General features: G+C 41.4%; 1 protein-coding gene across 12 annotated transcripts in view; it reads right to left on the bottom strand.

The window, feature by feature from the left end:
- Positions 1 to 14,825, bottom strand: part of LOC147035384 (exocyst complex component 6B-like) — a 290,908-nt gene that overhangs the window by 139,499 nt on the left and 136,584 nt on the right. For all 12 annotated transcript variants that reach the window (XM_085897305.1, XM_085897314.1, XM_085897321.1 and 9 more), the window contains one exon: positions 3,317 to 3,426. In XM_085897305.1, coding sequence (XP_085753431.1) covers positions 3,317 to 3,426 — 110 coding nt within the window. The remainder of the gene's footprint in view (positions 1 to 3,316; positions 3,427 to 14,825) is intronic.

Here is a 14,825-nt window from a genome sequence, read left to right as displayed (position 1 = left end):
CCCATAAAACACTTTAAGACCCATAAGACCCTTCAGACCCATAAGACCCTTAAGACCTTGAAGACCCATAAAACCCTTTAAGACCCATAAGACCTTTGAGACCTATAAGACCCTTTACAACCTCAAAGATCATTTAATAACTCCAATACCCTTAAGATCCATAAGACCCTTTAAGACCCTGAAGACCTTGAAGATCCTGAAGACCTTGAAGACCCATAAAGACCCTTTCAGACCCATAAGACCCTGAAGACCCATAAGACCCTTTACACACATAAGACCCTTAAGACCCATAAGACCCTGAGGACCCATAATACCCTTAAGAGCAATAAGACCTTGAAGACCCTGAAGACCTTGAAAACCCATGACCCTTTAAGCCCCAATGACCCCTTACATCCTTCAGACAGATTAGACAGTTTAGACCCTTGACCATTTGGAGCTTTAGACCACTTGGACCTTTTTAGACCCTTTTTACATGCTTGAGAGTTGAGACGCATTCGACCCCTTTGACGCAAACTACAACTGGAACGTACCCTTTAGTTAGACCATCTACATTCTACATCATTTTAAGCGGACACCACACAAACATCTACTGTCTTCTTACAAAACACAGACTATATTTTTCAGCAAGTAATGCACAAACTCAACCCACCCAGAAGTGGTAATGGAATACTATTATGTGATATACACTTGAATAAACACCGTGCAAAAATTATTTTGTGGGAGGAGGGAGGGGATGGGAGTCTGGTGGCGTTGGAGGGGGAAGAGGTAGGATGAGGGAGGAGAGGATGGGAGGAGGAAGGGGAAGCGGTGGAGTGGGAGGAGGGGTGGGAAAGGATGGGGTGGGAGTCTGGAGAGAGAGAGTTGCCTGGCAACTCTGGGTACCTTTGCTAATAAATTAATTTTGAAAATCATAGTTATGTGATGAAGCCTGGTGTTGGGTTAGTGGTTAGGGTGGTGGCTTGGGATCCCAGGATCCTGAGTTCAAGCCCCGTTGGCTGCTGAATTAACACTAGGGGGTTGACTCAGCCTGTCATCCATCTGAGGTCGGAGAAGTGAGTACCAGTGTACTGGTCCCGGTGTATGCCCTGGTTAGAATAGGTGTACCATATCCCTGTGTGTCGTAAGAGGCGACCAGGGTTGGCGTCAGGAAGGGCATCCGGCCATAAAAAAAACATTGCCTCAAGAAAAAGCCTAACCTCTGCACAGCAGGGAAAAATGTCTGTAAAAACGGTCATTTTTTTATATAGTTATGTGATGGTGGTGAAGATGGTAAAGAGTATCTAAATAAATATTGGCTCCCAAAAGCACATACAATTTGATCATATCTGCTGTAAAAAAAAAATATATATAATTCCCCAAAATCCAAAATGTCTCCGATCCCAAAATGATTTCAAGTTCCACATGCGGAGATATTTTTGCAGAACATGAAAGATATTCATAAAATCATTTTTGATTAAAGGATACATGAATGGACGTGTGGATAGGACCCAAAATATAACTCTCAAGCAGGGCTGACGCTCGGTTGGAGACCAAAACAAAAATTTGAGGAAATCAATGTCAGAATTATGCTTTGAAAATTTGATGAGCATTATTTTTTTCAACTTATATTATACATAAGCTTGGCATGTATGAATGTGTGTGTAAAATCAGTCTAACGAGCATTTGGGTGGTGAAGTGTAGAAAGCCTCGTTGCATTGCCCTCATGAGTTTGATTCCCATGGTTATTCAACAGAAATTTGCACACCCTGCGACACAGTGGAACCATGTCCAGGATTGGTTCTGAACCCCAGAAATGTTCATGGACTTTAGAGCATCACGATGCGCCATCAAGAGTACGGTCCTCCACTCCCACCACCTCCAATACAACAGCACACACACACACACACAACAGTTTATATTGATGATCTTCACAGCATAGTCAGCGTTCTCAGATGAAGGATGACGTGAATCCTGTGATATTGTGAACTAAAATCGAGAGAATGTATAAATTGGCAAAATATATCAATGACAAAGAAATTTCAACATCCACACGATTACTACATCGATTTACAAACACATTGTCTGTATTTCTTTAAAAGGTTTATTGTTACCTCCACCACAGAGGATCAACGGAGGTTCGTTTTCACCCATTTATTTGTTTTTTTCTGTCTGTGAGCAGAAAATCTCAAAATGTTTTGGACTGATTTGTAAGAAACTTGGTGGACAGGTTGGGTGTGTGACGAGGAGGAATCGATTCGATGTTGGTGAAGATCTGGGTACGAGAATTTTTTGAAGCAATTCTTCACTATTGAGAGAGAGGGCCAAAAACGATAAATAGCATGATATCGCAAAAAGTGAAGGACGGATTACGATAAAACTAGGTGGACGAGTTGGTTAAGTGACAAGACCAAGCTCCAATTAGATTTTGGTTCAGATCCGGAGTGGGATACAAAACAAACTGTTCAGCCTCACGGAGGTACATGCTCTTCCGATTGCCGTTCTAGTTTCTTTTTATTTTTGTCAGGAAAAAGAATACTTTTTGGATTAAAAAAAAAGTATAAAACAAAAGTTTTTCTTTCAGAAAGGCTCAGAAATTCACAAGACCATTTTTATATTTTTTCGGATTATCATCGGATTATTTCGGACAAATAGACGACGTATGAATTTAATGCATGGGGAATATAACTGTGCTTCTAAGGTTCCATAATTCAAGAAGAAAAATAATTTCCAATCTCAAAATGATGTTATTGTAGTTCAAACAAGTGAAGCAGCCAAAGACCACGATACGTTTAAAAACACAAGAGGCTATATCGAAAGTCAACCATTTAAACTTTCCATTGGATGACGCGGATAAAAGGAAGTCAACCAAACAGAACAGCAGCAGCAGCAGCAAACACAAATCATACTTATGGTATTGTTTTACATTAATCTGAGGCTCATTGTGGAGGTTATAGAGAAATCACTTTGGGGACATAAATATGAGCAGACATCAGTGTACTTTAATGTGAATTAGACAGACGGGAGACAATAACCAGACGTATGGTATATGGGATTTGAACCCGTGTTTCCCGCACAGTGAGCCAGGTAATGGTGGAGGGGAGGGGGGATTGGCGGGGAGTGGGGACAAGGTACAGATGGGAACGCCGACAGTCCAACTCGGCATTAATATTAATTGAAGCTACAAAATACTTTCATTCATACGTTCAAACACAACAATAACATACGTGACTGCCTTGCAAAAAGAAAGTCCACATAAGGGAGTCGATTTTTTTTATGCTCTGTTGTGCCGACGCAGAGTTTGGTCAGAATTGGAGGTCCTGATGAAGCCATCACATACCTCAAGTGTAGATCTTCAGAAAACTTGAGGCAGGCTTGTGTGAACGCCTTCACTTGTGCAAAGATACTTGGCACAAACTGCGAAAAGGGAATTTTCTTCGGGAATGACTCCTGAAATGGGGGGTGGGGGAGAGGCAGAGTGCAGACACATGACGTAATTATTATGCAGTATCACCATCAGCTCTTTCATGCACTTCTTGCAACATTTGGAAGTAAAATTGAAAATGGTATACCTATTTCATTGATATACAATTGGAGTCAAAATAAAAATGATTTCACTTATATCATTTCAATTATTATTTTTTGAAGGCCATTCAATAAAGGAAAAACAATGGGAATTGAAAAATATATATTAAAAAACACCAATGCTGAACGCAAGCGCAAGCACAAGTATTTGCTCACATCACAATGATCTTGCAATTTCAGCCGTAATCAAGATTCTTCAAAAACTAATAATCATACACCAAAGTTTACATTATTTGGAGATGTAGATTAAAGTGCAGCAATGCAGAGAGTGCACAGTTTGGATTTTGTCGAAGTGGAGGTATTGTTCGTGCATGGTACAAAGTATTGAGAACCTGATGTGGAAGGAAAAAAAATTGACAGCACGGCGGTGAAAATGCCAATTAGGATCAAACTAATCTTGGCTTCAAAAGCGTAAGCTTTGTTTAGGTTTAATGAGCACTCCCAAAACAAGCAGAGGAACCCAAAACAAACAGGCAGACAAGCATGCCCCGACCACAGAAAGCAAATTATGCTCTGTGAACACGAGTACAGACTGCTAAAGCTATCAAATCACCATAAACAAGCAGAACACATAATCCACAAAGTCAGCTAGTTTTCCGTTACACGCATATCCCATAGTCCTAAAATTAATTAATCTGAAAGTGAAAAAGAAAACCAAGTGTCTCAACAAAATATGCTATTCTCTCTCATCAGCCACCCCCCCCCCTTCCACCCAAAAAATCTAGGATCACAAATCCGCACCAATTATTACCCGAAGACTTTTTGCTGCATATTTGAGAGAAGACATCAAATTATAGCAACATCGGAACAAAGGTTGCACACCCCTGCATCCCCCCCTTTCATCCCCCCCCCCCCAAAAAAAAAGGAATGCAGCCAACGAGATAGAGTGCACACACTAATTGAGACCGCATTACGACGATATTATGGTAAACAACAGTTGAAAAGCCCACACAACTAGATGGTACTGAGTATTCGTTTGAGCTGGCCCCGTGACCCCTGTGACCTACGGACCTCCGGAGGTCCGGCAGGATTAAGCCAATGGGAGCCATAGTAAAACACCAAAACGGCGTTGGTTACAGGGAACCAGCAGGCAGAACAGTGCAAACAAACGCATTCTTGGCATGGCGCTGAATGACAGAACCTTCCAGGAGGTTCACTTTCTGGCCCAGAACATCTGCCAACAAGAACAGCATTATAGAAGGCACCGATTGTGGTGAACAGCATAATTGTTTTCACAATTTGATTATATAATGAGGAAGATGAAAGTAATTGTCAAATGCAAAAGAAAACCATTTATAAAAGAATGTGAGGTCTCTTGCAAGGAACATCAATACAGGAATAGTCCTTCAGGTCAATCAAAAACAATGGTTGTTTGCACGTTCTATCCTTTTGAAATGTTGCTCGTCAAGGAAGGAAGTAGCACATACCATTTTTTAAGTCCGAGTACGACTCAGCTGGGATTCAAACCGCCAACCTCCCAGACTCCAACAATATATTTTTTTCTTATTTTAAATATTACGTTCATCCCCGACCTCTCACCATACCCATTGCAAATTTGCACAAGGCATGACAATTGTTATTTATTTATTTATTTACAGTAGATGCATTTACACTCGGATGGTAAAAAGGAGCTAGCAGGATGAATCGGAAGACGCATACTCGTGCTTTCAAGCTTTCTAGTCTGGGTTTGATTCCCAACCAGAATATGAACTGCATTCCTCGTGACATGACAAACAGGGAGATGCATCAACAAGTATGTCATCCTTCGGAGGGGAAGTGAAGGTGACCGTGCCATCTACGAGTGTTTGCTTGTCGAGATTGAAGTTCCTATAGTGTACCTTTCAAAAATAGTGACAATACCCCCTGGACGCTCACCTGGTAGCGGCTGGATAAGAAAACCAGGGAACCACTGGTCGGCGTGGATGACCCGCAATATATGTAACGGAGAATAAAGTAAATACCAATGGATTGTTTTTTTAATGCCATGAACAAACTTTGGTATATCATGGGTGGTAATAGTTGTGGTCGTTTCATCGAAATTGTGTGTGTAGTTTCAAAGAAGAGAGCAGATAACTATTTTGAGCGGGGTCTAACCGCACCGTAGACCCCTTTAATGAAAGCAGATTTTGATGCGGTGGATACACTTTAGTACGTCATCGGTGATGAAGGTTGTGGTCAACTTTCATCAAAATAGTGTGTAGTTTCGGAGAAGAGAGCAATGACCTTGACCTTAAACCCAGAGGTGAATTAAGTGTCAATGCACCTTGCTGTCAAGAGATGGAAATTTTGTTCCGATCAGACAAATCTTAGTCAAGTTATGGGGAAAAATGTTAAAATGTCTATAATGAAGTTATGACCTTAAAATTTAGGTCTTGGTCAAAAAAAAAAAAACATTGTACTCCCTGCATACTTTCTATTCATATTTTGATGCAAAATTTCATTGCGAAAGTCCCTGTCGACTTGGAGATACAGCTCGGAAATTGGGAGTGTCGAGTGCAGACACAATAAAAAAAAAATAAGAATTTTTTTTTTTGTAAATGGTGGTTTTTTTTTTCTTGTACCCTTGCAAGTCTAAGAAACTCAACGGTACCATTAAAATAGGGGGAACTAATTGTATAAACAAACCAAACAACAGAAATAAGCCTTTCCATTTGCTATGGGAGAGAGGAGGCTTAATAATAAAGGAAAAGTGAAGGATCATGGTAGTCATGAAAAGGGGGGGGGTGATAGACAGTTCAGGGTAGTCATGAAATGCATCTACTGTAAATAGGGTTGGAATTGGCAAAGGAACAAGAGCTTATGAGTAACATGAACCACAGAGTTTGAGTGAATGATATTGAGAACAACATCATTTTGAAACATTTTGTCAAAACACACTGCATATGAAATCTAATAATCATAAATGGGACTCAATGCTAAATAAAAAAATTATTGTGTGGTCTCCTTTATGTAATTGTCTTGATGAGATTCTGAACAAATTTGAAACAGCAATTCTTTGTTTTGCAGAATAGCTTATTCATTCCGGTCTGCTGTAGCGTCTCTTGAAATAAATCGAGATTTCACAAGTAAGGCTGGTATATAGAGGTGCTGTGGCTGGAAAATGCAGGTTGGCTTAAATCCCTTCCTGTAAAGGTTGAGTGCCCCCATTTTGATTGGGTGCACGCACAAGAAAACAAGCACACCGATTAGTCTCCACATTCCACAAAGAAAAGTGATTTGGGCTGTCCTATTTAGCATTCCCATTTGAGCTCTTTGCTTGTATTCCTGGTTCAAATCCCATAATGGTATGGTGCTATGTTGATTGACTAACGAACAACAACAGCAACAACAAAAAAAAACACAGAATAGATGTTAATTTACGTAACCAAATACAGATTTTACAAACCGAGATGCACATTTTATTTCTTAATGTATTCTCAATGTATTTAATTAACTTTTCATGTATTCAGCCAGTCCGACAGATGTCATTCTGTGCACTTGGAGGTAGCGGCCTGATGGAACTCAACCCTTCTCGTCTCGGCCGGTACATTCCCAGGATGCACTGATTTTTGTGGAACATTTTGTGGCTGGTGAAGAGTTTCCTTGTTTTGATATGTAGTTTGTCGATTTCCGTTTGTGGCCAGTTTATTCTTCCACAGCTGTCTTGGAATACTGACATTGCAAGTTGGTTGATGGCTTTGATTTTGTCTCTCAGGGTGAGATATGTTTTCAGGATCAGCCTCGTTCAACGCAAGTATCAATTAGCATTTTGAGCATTTGTTTGTTACATATTTGAATGCTCTCTTCTACTCCAAGGTATTTGTATGGTGCTCCGTTGTCTCGATCCTGTATTGTTGTATCTAGTTCGATTTTTAATGTTGTCAGTTTTTGTTGACTTGCACTACGAATGTGCACTTGGCACACTTATCTCACCAAAATTCCATTTGAATGTCGTCGGAGTACCCTTTCACGAATTTCAGTAGTTCCAATAATTTTTCATCGTTTGGTGCAAAGAGGTTGAGATCATTCATGTACAGTAGATGTGTCACATTTCCTGTCTCTTTGGAAATTCTCATATTGGACGTTAGGGCATATCCATGTCCTTGCTCGTGCGTGTGTGTGTACGTCACCATTTTTCAAAGTGATGGCCAAACGGATCTTCGTCAAACGTTCAGGGGTTTATAAGTGAGTCGGCAAAGTGAGTAGCAGCTTGCTGGGATGATCGAGCTGTTTGAGTATCCTGTGTCGGAGTGTCGACTCATCCAGGATTGTGCCCAATAGCCAAGGAGACTGCTTCGGCAGCACCGACGCTCTGTATAGAATATGGTCCCAATGGATGGATGGATGGATCAGTGAGTGTCGCTGAGTGTTTGAGGCAAAAATAAATATTAAAAAAAAAACAAGAAAAAAAGTTGGATATATATGTATTTTTTTAAATCACTATTGTGTCTAAGCCTTTATAGCTCTGTGAGAGGTAATATTAAATGATTCCTGACCCCATTCCTTAGTGAGTGAAGCGAAGTGTTTTCGGCCCCCAACAAAAAAAAGAAAAAGGAAAAAAAAAATGATATATTCAAAATGCCAACAGGATGAGAACAGCATCGGACATTGCTGGTACCCCCTGCTGGGATTAAATAAGGAAATTTCCGTGTGTGTGTGTGTGTGTGTGTGTGTGTGCATATCATGTATGTATGTATGTATGTATGTATGTATGTATGTATGTATGTATGTATGTATGTATGTATGTATGTATGTATGTATGTATGTATGTATGTATATATATATATATATATATATATATATATATATATATATATATATATATGTATATATATATATATATATATATATATATAGATATATATATATATATATATATATATATATATATATATATATCTAAAGAGTAGATCGAGGCCATTCCAATACTGTACTTTTAATTAAATGTTGCAAAGTACTGCATAAATTGGTGATAAAAACAACTATACGTAGACCAATTATGAAACTGAAAAATCATATGCAACATGAAGCACTTACAGGTTTCTTTCTCCTCCCATACAAAACAGTGGACTGCTTCCACCACCTAGTGTTAATGTGTGTCACAACCCTAATTCCCCCTCCCTCCCCACCCCTTTTGGGAAGACAGTACTGGAATGCAGATTAAAAAAAAGTCGAAATCAACAGCTGCAAGAAAAGCTTTGAGAGCAAAACAAGTTTTCTTTTTTAACCAACGCGTCAGCATAAGCCGGACGCTTTATTCCTTGGACTGTGGTTAAGGTTTCTATGCTGGTTACAAAGGGATGACTGTATAAGATCACATTTGAAGTTCTGTTGGTCCAGACTACAAAATTTAATAATAATAAAAGTACTCCAAAAATGTTTCACTTTGTCAACATGCAATCGAAAAAGTTATAAACAGGCAAACAGACATCGAAGGAGGTGGCGTGATAAAGTGATCTGGTTGTGTGCACTCGCCAGCCAATCTAGAAAGTCCATTATTTGAGTGCGATTTGTGCAATTCATGGTTTCTGAGTGGCTCATCGAGTTGATTATATGCCTTCCTTGTGTGAACGAGAGTGCGCGTGTGCATGCGCGCGCACAAGCACAACATGGCATATACATATTTATATACACACATTATAGACGCGTACCCTAACAGGTTGATACCTTGAGACCGGGTACATCTCCATTCCATCTCCTGAAACCCACCCACGTGTGTAGACAGCAGCAAACATCAACTTGTGTGTGTACACGCACACAAACAACTACTCTGGTACCATCAGGGTTAGTCAGCCTGAACACTATAGAAGCCTTTGTAGCAATGCTAGACACACACCATCCCTCTCCAACCCCCACGTGCTCCTCCTCCACAAACAACTCCCCCACCCCAGAAGTGAATAAATCCAGAGGCATTTCTGGCTTACTGTTTGTAATCTTTGTTTGAAAGAAGCCTTCTTTATTGAAAAAAAAAAAAAACTAAAAGAAGCCAAGCACGTGTACTTCAACCCCAGAACCAAAGTAATGTGGGCGCTATGGACAAAAGATGATGCTCATTAAAAACACATGCATCCGAACCACAGGGTCAGAATGTATCGTCATAGCATAAATGTTTTCTATTTGAGGACGACTGTCTATCATGAGCACAGGGTGGATTCCCCCAAGAGTTGAGCTGTCAAGCTGCCCCGATGTATGATTATATCACCTCTTAACTGTCATGGGCCATGAACAACTGTGCCAGCAACAGAACTTATCTGCTAAGAGGGATTGGGTGGGGAAGAGGTGGGGGTAGTGGGGGAGGGGGAGAGTTTGCATTACCATAGAAAAACCTACCAAAGCCTTAAGGCTGACTTGTGGATCACAGTGTAGAAGCTGACACCAATTTAGCAATATGTGCTTCAGTTTTGTGTATTTCACAGACAGCAGCGAAGCCAAAACAGCACTTTTAACTTTCATATCTTCTTTCAGCAGACAATTGAGAAACCTAGTTCAACACATGATGGATACCGGCACACACATATGCGCACAAGCACTACGCGCGCACACACAGGCAACAACATTTTGTCGCAAACACCTCCTCAACTTCCTTGATGGTGTGTGGGTAAGGAATGCTGGTAAGCTTCTTGCATAATTTGAGTGAGCATGTGTGGCTTGTCTGCGAGTCTGTGTGTGGCGTTGCTTATGGGTGATCCTGTCAGGTAGGGTGAAGTAGTGAGCAGATGTGAAGTGGTGGGATTGGGAGGAGGTGAATGAGCAATACAGCATTGTTTACATGATTTACCCTTTGTTTGCACCTGATATGATACAGTTTTTGCAGGCTGTATAAAGAGGTGTGTAAATTGGTCGGACTTAAATAAGACATAGCTAAATCAATGTTTTCCACCAGTTAAACCTTCTTCCAAGAGTTTGACCTGATACCCTGAGATCCAATCGCTCATGTCTATTGGGTGAAGTATCCAGGATATGAGACCCACATCAAATTCATGGCCAGAATGAACACTGCGATAGCATCTTGTTGACCGTGCCAGTCTGCCCAGCCTTACCTGACTGTGTTCTCCAAATGTTTCCTTAAATTCCTCGCAGTTTCATCAATGCGGACATTACCGCACGACTTCCATTTGGAGCAATAGACGATTTCAAATTTGCTGCCAATTGGAATAATACATTTTTTGATGCTTCAAATCATGCAACGATGTTTATATGCCGCACCGGGTGTCCGACAAATGATTCTGTCAATACTTTCTGAGTCGTGGATAATTTACGAGCATACAATATCAGGAAGTGAAGAGTGCCTGGTTATCACGTTGCACCATTCTTAGTTATTCAAAACCTGAGTGTAATCTCCGATCATAAATATCCCTCACAAAGTCTCATTTCCGTGGTGGTGGCATTTCCGGATGAAATCATAATCCACATGAGACGTTGGTGCGTGCAAGCGACACTATGTTTGTGGCTAATTGGATTACACGAATTATAATCCAACAATTTGGCTTGATGCATTGGCTTTCGGTCCACAGAAATCATCAACAGGGCAATCTGGCTTTCGGCACACACCCACCACCCAAAAAGGATGATTTGTTTTATGTTTCTCAATTTTGTTTGCAAATCTTATGCCATTTGCCAGTAGCCAGCACAGTTGATTAAGGTGGTGGTAAACCTTATCCTGATGGCTGACACGATTACTGGAAAACTTTACGACATCTATTCTGGTATTACGGCAGCAAATCCTCATTAGTCTCTAAATTATAGTGTTCCAAATTCCGCAACGAACAAGTTAGTTGCGTCCGACACCAAAGGTGGACAAAGGTTATGCTTTCACCCGTCTGTCAGTCTGTTTGTCTCTGAGCAGGACATCTCAAAAAAGTTACGGAAGGATTCAGACAAAACTTGGTGGGCAGGTTGAGTATATGACAAGAACAAATTCATTCCATTTCAGCGAAGATCCGGATTCGGATCAGAGATGTTTTTTTGTTTTTTTAAGCGATTCTTCTCCATTGAGAGATGGGGACAAAACAACATATAGCACAATATCTCAAAAAGTTGTGGACGGATTATGACGAAACGAGATGGACAAGTTGGGTAGTTACCAAGAACACGCCGATTAGATTTTGGTTCATGTCCGGATGCAGATCCGGCCCATCAGTGGGATACAAAGCATAACCTGTTCAGCCTGGCAGAGTAGAGGTATGTGCTCCACCGAGTGATGTTCTAGTTACTACAACAGACACCAAAGATCATAGTTGTACCAAAGAACTGCCATCCACGAAGATTGTGCGATTCACACACATCACCAGCAAATTGGAGACACTGTTTGGTGTCAACTGACTGTACTTGCCATTTAGCGTCCAATCAAAAGAGCGTTTTCATTAACCGCTTGCAATCTTACTGCCAAATCAACCGGCATGTTTGTGACGTGCGAAAAGACAATGGGATTTCATCATCTCAGATCTGAATACTTTTGGCCTTTCGACAAATTTGCAACTTTGTAAGTAGTTGTTTCTCGTTTTCTCACCAACCTGGCGATGTTGTGTGATAAGTAATCAGACAGTCTGGATGACAGAACTTTTAGGAGAGATAAATGCTCTTAATGTACGAGGCAGGAGAAAAAGTAGCAGACCGTGATTGAGATAGGAGGCTTGTGTGCATGAAGAGGGATGTGAATATGGATGGAGAGTGGAGAGAGATTGGTGGGGGGAGGAGTGTTGTGGATAGGGTAGAGCAGCAGCTTAGCACCAGTCAGTGTCAGCCCGTGCATATAAAGGGAATTTGAAGAACTCCAAAAAAAAATTGTTCTTCAAAGGTGTGTTTTGGTGTGAATCTGTTGACAATATAATCAGGTTGTTTATAACCTCTTGGCACTTACGACAGTGATAGTACTCAGTCACACACCCTCCCCGCATGGCTAAATGAAGCCAATGACATATTTCACAACCATTGATGTTTGGGTGTGGGATAATGAGTCAGTTTGTGGTATGTACCATCGTTTGCTCAGTCTTAATTTGTTAGTTGCAAATCGCTCTTCATTACTACCATAGCCCTTACCTGATGGATAAGCTTCACGGTTATAATATCCCTTATCTGCCAGCAACCATTCATCAATTCATTACTCAGCTCTCATCTAATTGAGCAAAGATAAAACTGTAGGTTTTATTAAAAAAAATTTTTTTAGATTATTAATGCCATTGTTTTCAGGTGCTAAAAAACACTGCCTGTTGGCAAAGACCAAAATGTTCTGGGTGTCTGTCCAATTGACAATCTGCCTCACAAAACTTATGAGGCAGAAGAATATTACATGAGCCCAAACCAAAATTGGGGGCAGGAGATCAAGCACAAACTACGAGTGACGTCAACCAAAAGTGTGCTCCTCCTCTATGACCACGTGCCTGGTCACATCCCATGTTATACAGACCGTCATTCATGACTTGGGTTTCGAGCGGTGTGAGCAGCACTTTTCTCCCCCCTCCCCCCACTCCTCTCGTACCACCAGCACCTGGCCCTCTGGCAATTCTGTTAAGATATGCAAAGTCCCAATTTAGAAAAACTTGACGGTCAAAACAAATCCTTCTTCAGAAATCTGTAGACTGTATAATGGAGCAAGTGTGCATGTATGCATAGGTTGTGGAGAAAAAATGGAAACACCAATGTAAGGTCACTTAATAGGATGGTGGGCCACCATGTGTGGCTAGTTCGGCATGTATGCACTGTAGCATAGAGTCTGTAGCACCAGTGTCTGGAAGCCTGGTGTTGGCTTAGTGGTTAGGGTGGCAGCTTGGGATCCTAGGGTCCTGAGTTCAAGCCCCGTTGGCCGCTGAATTAATACACCAGGGGCTGACTCAGCCTGTCATCCTTCCGAGGTCGGCGAAATGAGTACCAGTGTACTGGGCTGGTGTATACCCCGGTTAAAATAGGTGTACCATATCCCTGAGTCGTAAGAGGCGACCAGGGTTGCGTCAGGAAGATCCTAGGGTCCTGAGTTCAAGCCCCGTTGGCCACTGAATTAATACACCAGGAGGTTGACTCAGCCTGTCATCCTTCTGAGGTCAGGAAAATGAGCACCAGTGTACTGGTAAAAGGGGACACTGCATCAGCGGCATAGCTGCGTCCCAACCAATGATGCAACCAGCAGCCATAGGCTGCACTTTATAGAGAGAGATCAGTGTCTGGAATTCAGAAAGAGGGATGCGGCATCATTCTTCAACGAGAAAGTCAATCAACTCGTGCCTGTTTAATGGAAGTGGAAAACACCATCTCATACGTCGTTCTAGAATATCCCATAAAAGCTTAATTTGGTTCAGATCTGGTGACTGAGAAGGCCATGGACATGTGGATAACATCAGTGTCGCATTCATCAAACCATTGGGCGACCACAAGTGGTCTGTGGATGAGGGCATTGCCATCTTGGTAGACACCCCTCCTGGCAGGAAAGAAATGCTGCAACATGGGGTGCAGATAATCACTTAGTACCATGAAGTAGCGATTGCCATTGACCTTGCCTTCGAAAGGAATGTCTGTACCCAGAACATGCCAGGAAAAATGCACCCCACACCATTACAGAACTACCAGAACCCTTCACTGTTGGGAACAGGCAACTCAGGCTTGTAAAAAGTTCTTTAGGTTGGTGCCACACGTGCACTCGTCGGTTTGTTGAGAACATGGTGAAGGATGATTCATCTGACCATATCACATTTCTCCACTGCTCGGTAATCAATTGCCTGTGCTCTTTGCACCACTTGACTCGCAAATGTGCATTGCCAGATGTGATGAGTGGTTTGTGCACTGCAACCCAACTATAGTATCTCACTCTGGAGTTTTCGGAGGACCGTTTTCGATGAAACCGGCTGCTCACGCCCCAGATTGAAATTTACAGTCAATTGATCTGCAGTTGCTCGCCTGCTTTGTCTTGCACTTCAAATTAATGCACGAATATCACAATCGCTTCTGCCCACTGTTATCCTTTGCTGATATCTTTCCCTTGGAGTTCCATGGCGACATCACCTTATATTAGTAGTGTAGTAGATAGTAGAAAAATCGTGCAAATTATGATACAAGCATCAAATTTGGCATCTCTGTTCTGCAGGGCTTACTGATAAAATCTGCCCGATTGACCATTTGAAAAAAAAAAAAAAAAAAAAAAATTGAAGTCACAGCTGGCTGAAATCCTTGAAGCGCAAGTGAACATCCCAGACAGAGAACCAAGAGGAGATGCAGTCATCATTGATGGCTCAGCACTTATCAATGCCCTACCTCCACGCACTTCAAAGATATTTGATGACTATGCTAAAGAAGAC

This window comes from Eptatretus burgeri, chromosome 1 (assembly GCF_056783735.1).
Source record: "Eptatretus burgeri isolate ZD-2024b chromosome 1, Ebu_testis_v1, whole genome shotgun sequence".
NCBI lineage: Eukaryota > Metazoa > Chordata > Myxini > Myxiniformes > Myxinidae > Eptatretus > Eptatretus burgeri.
Note: the sequence above shows the minus strand (reverse complement) of the source record. Positions and strands in the feature narration are given on the sequence as shown.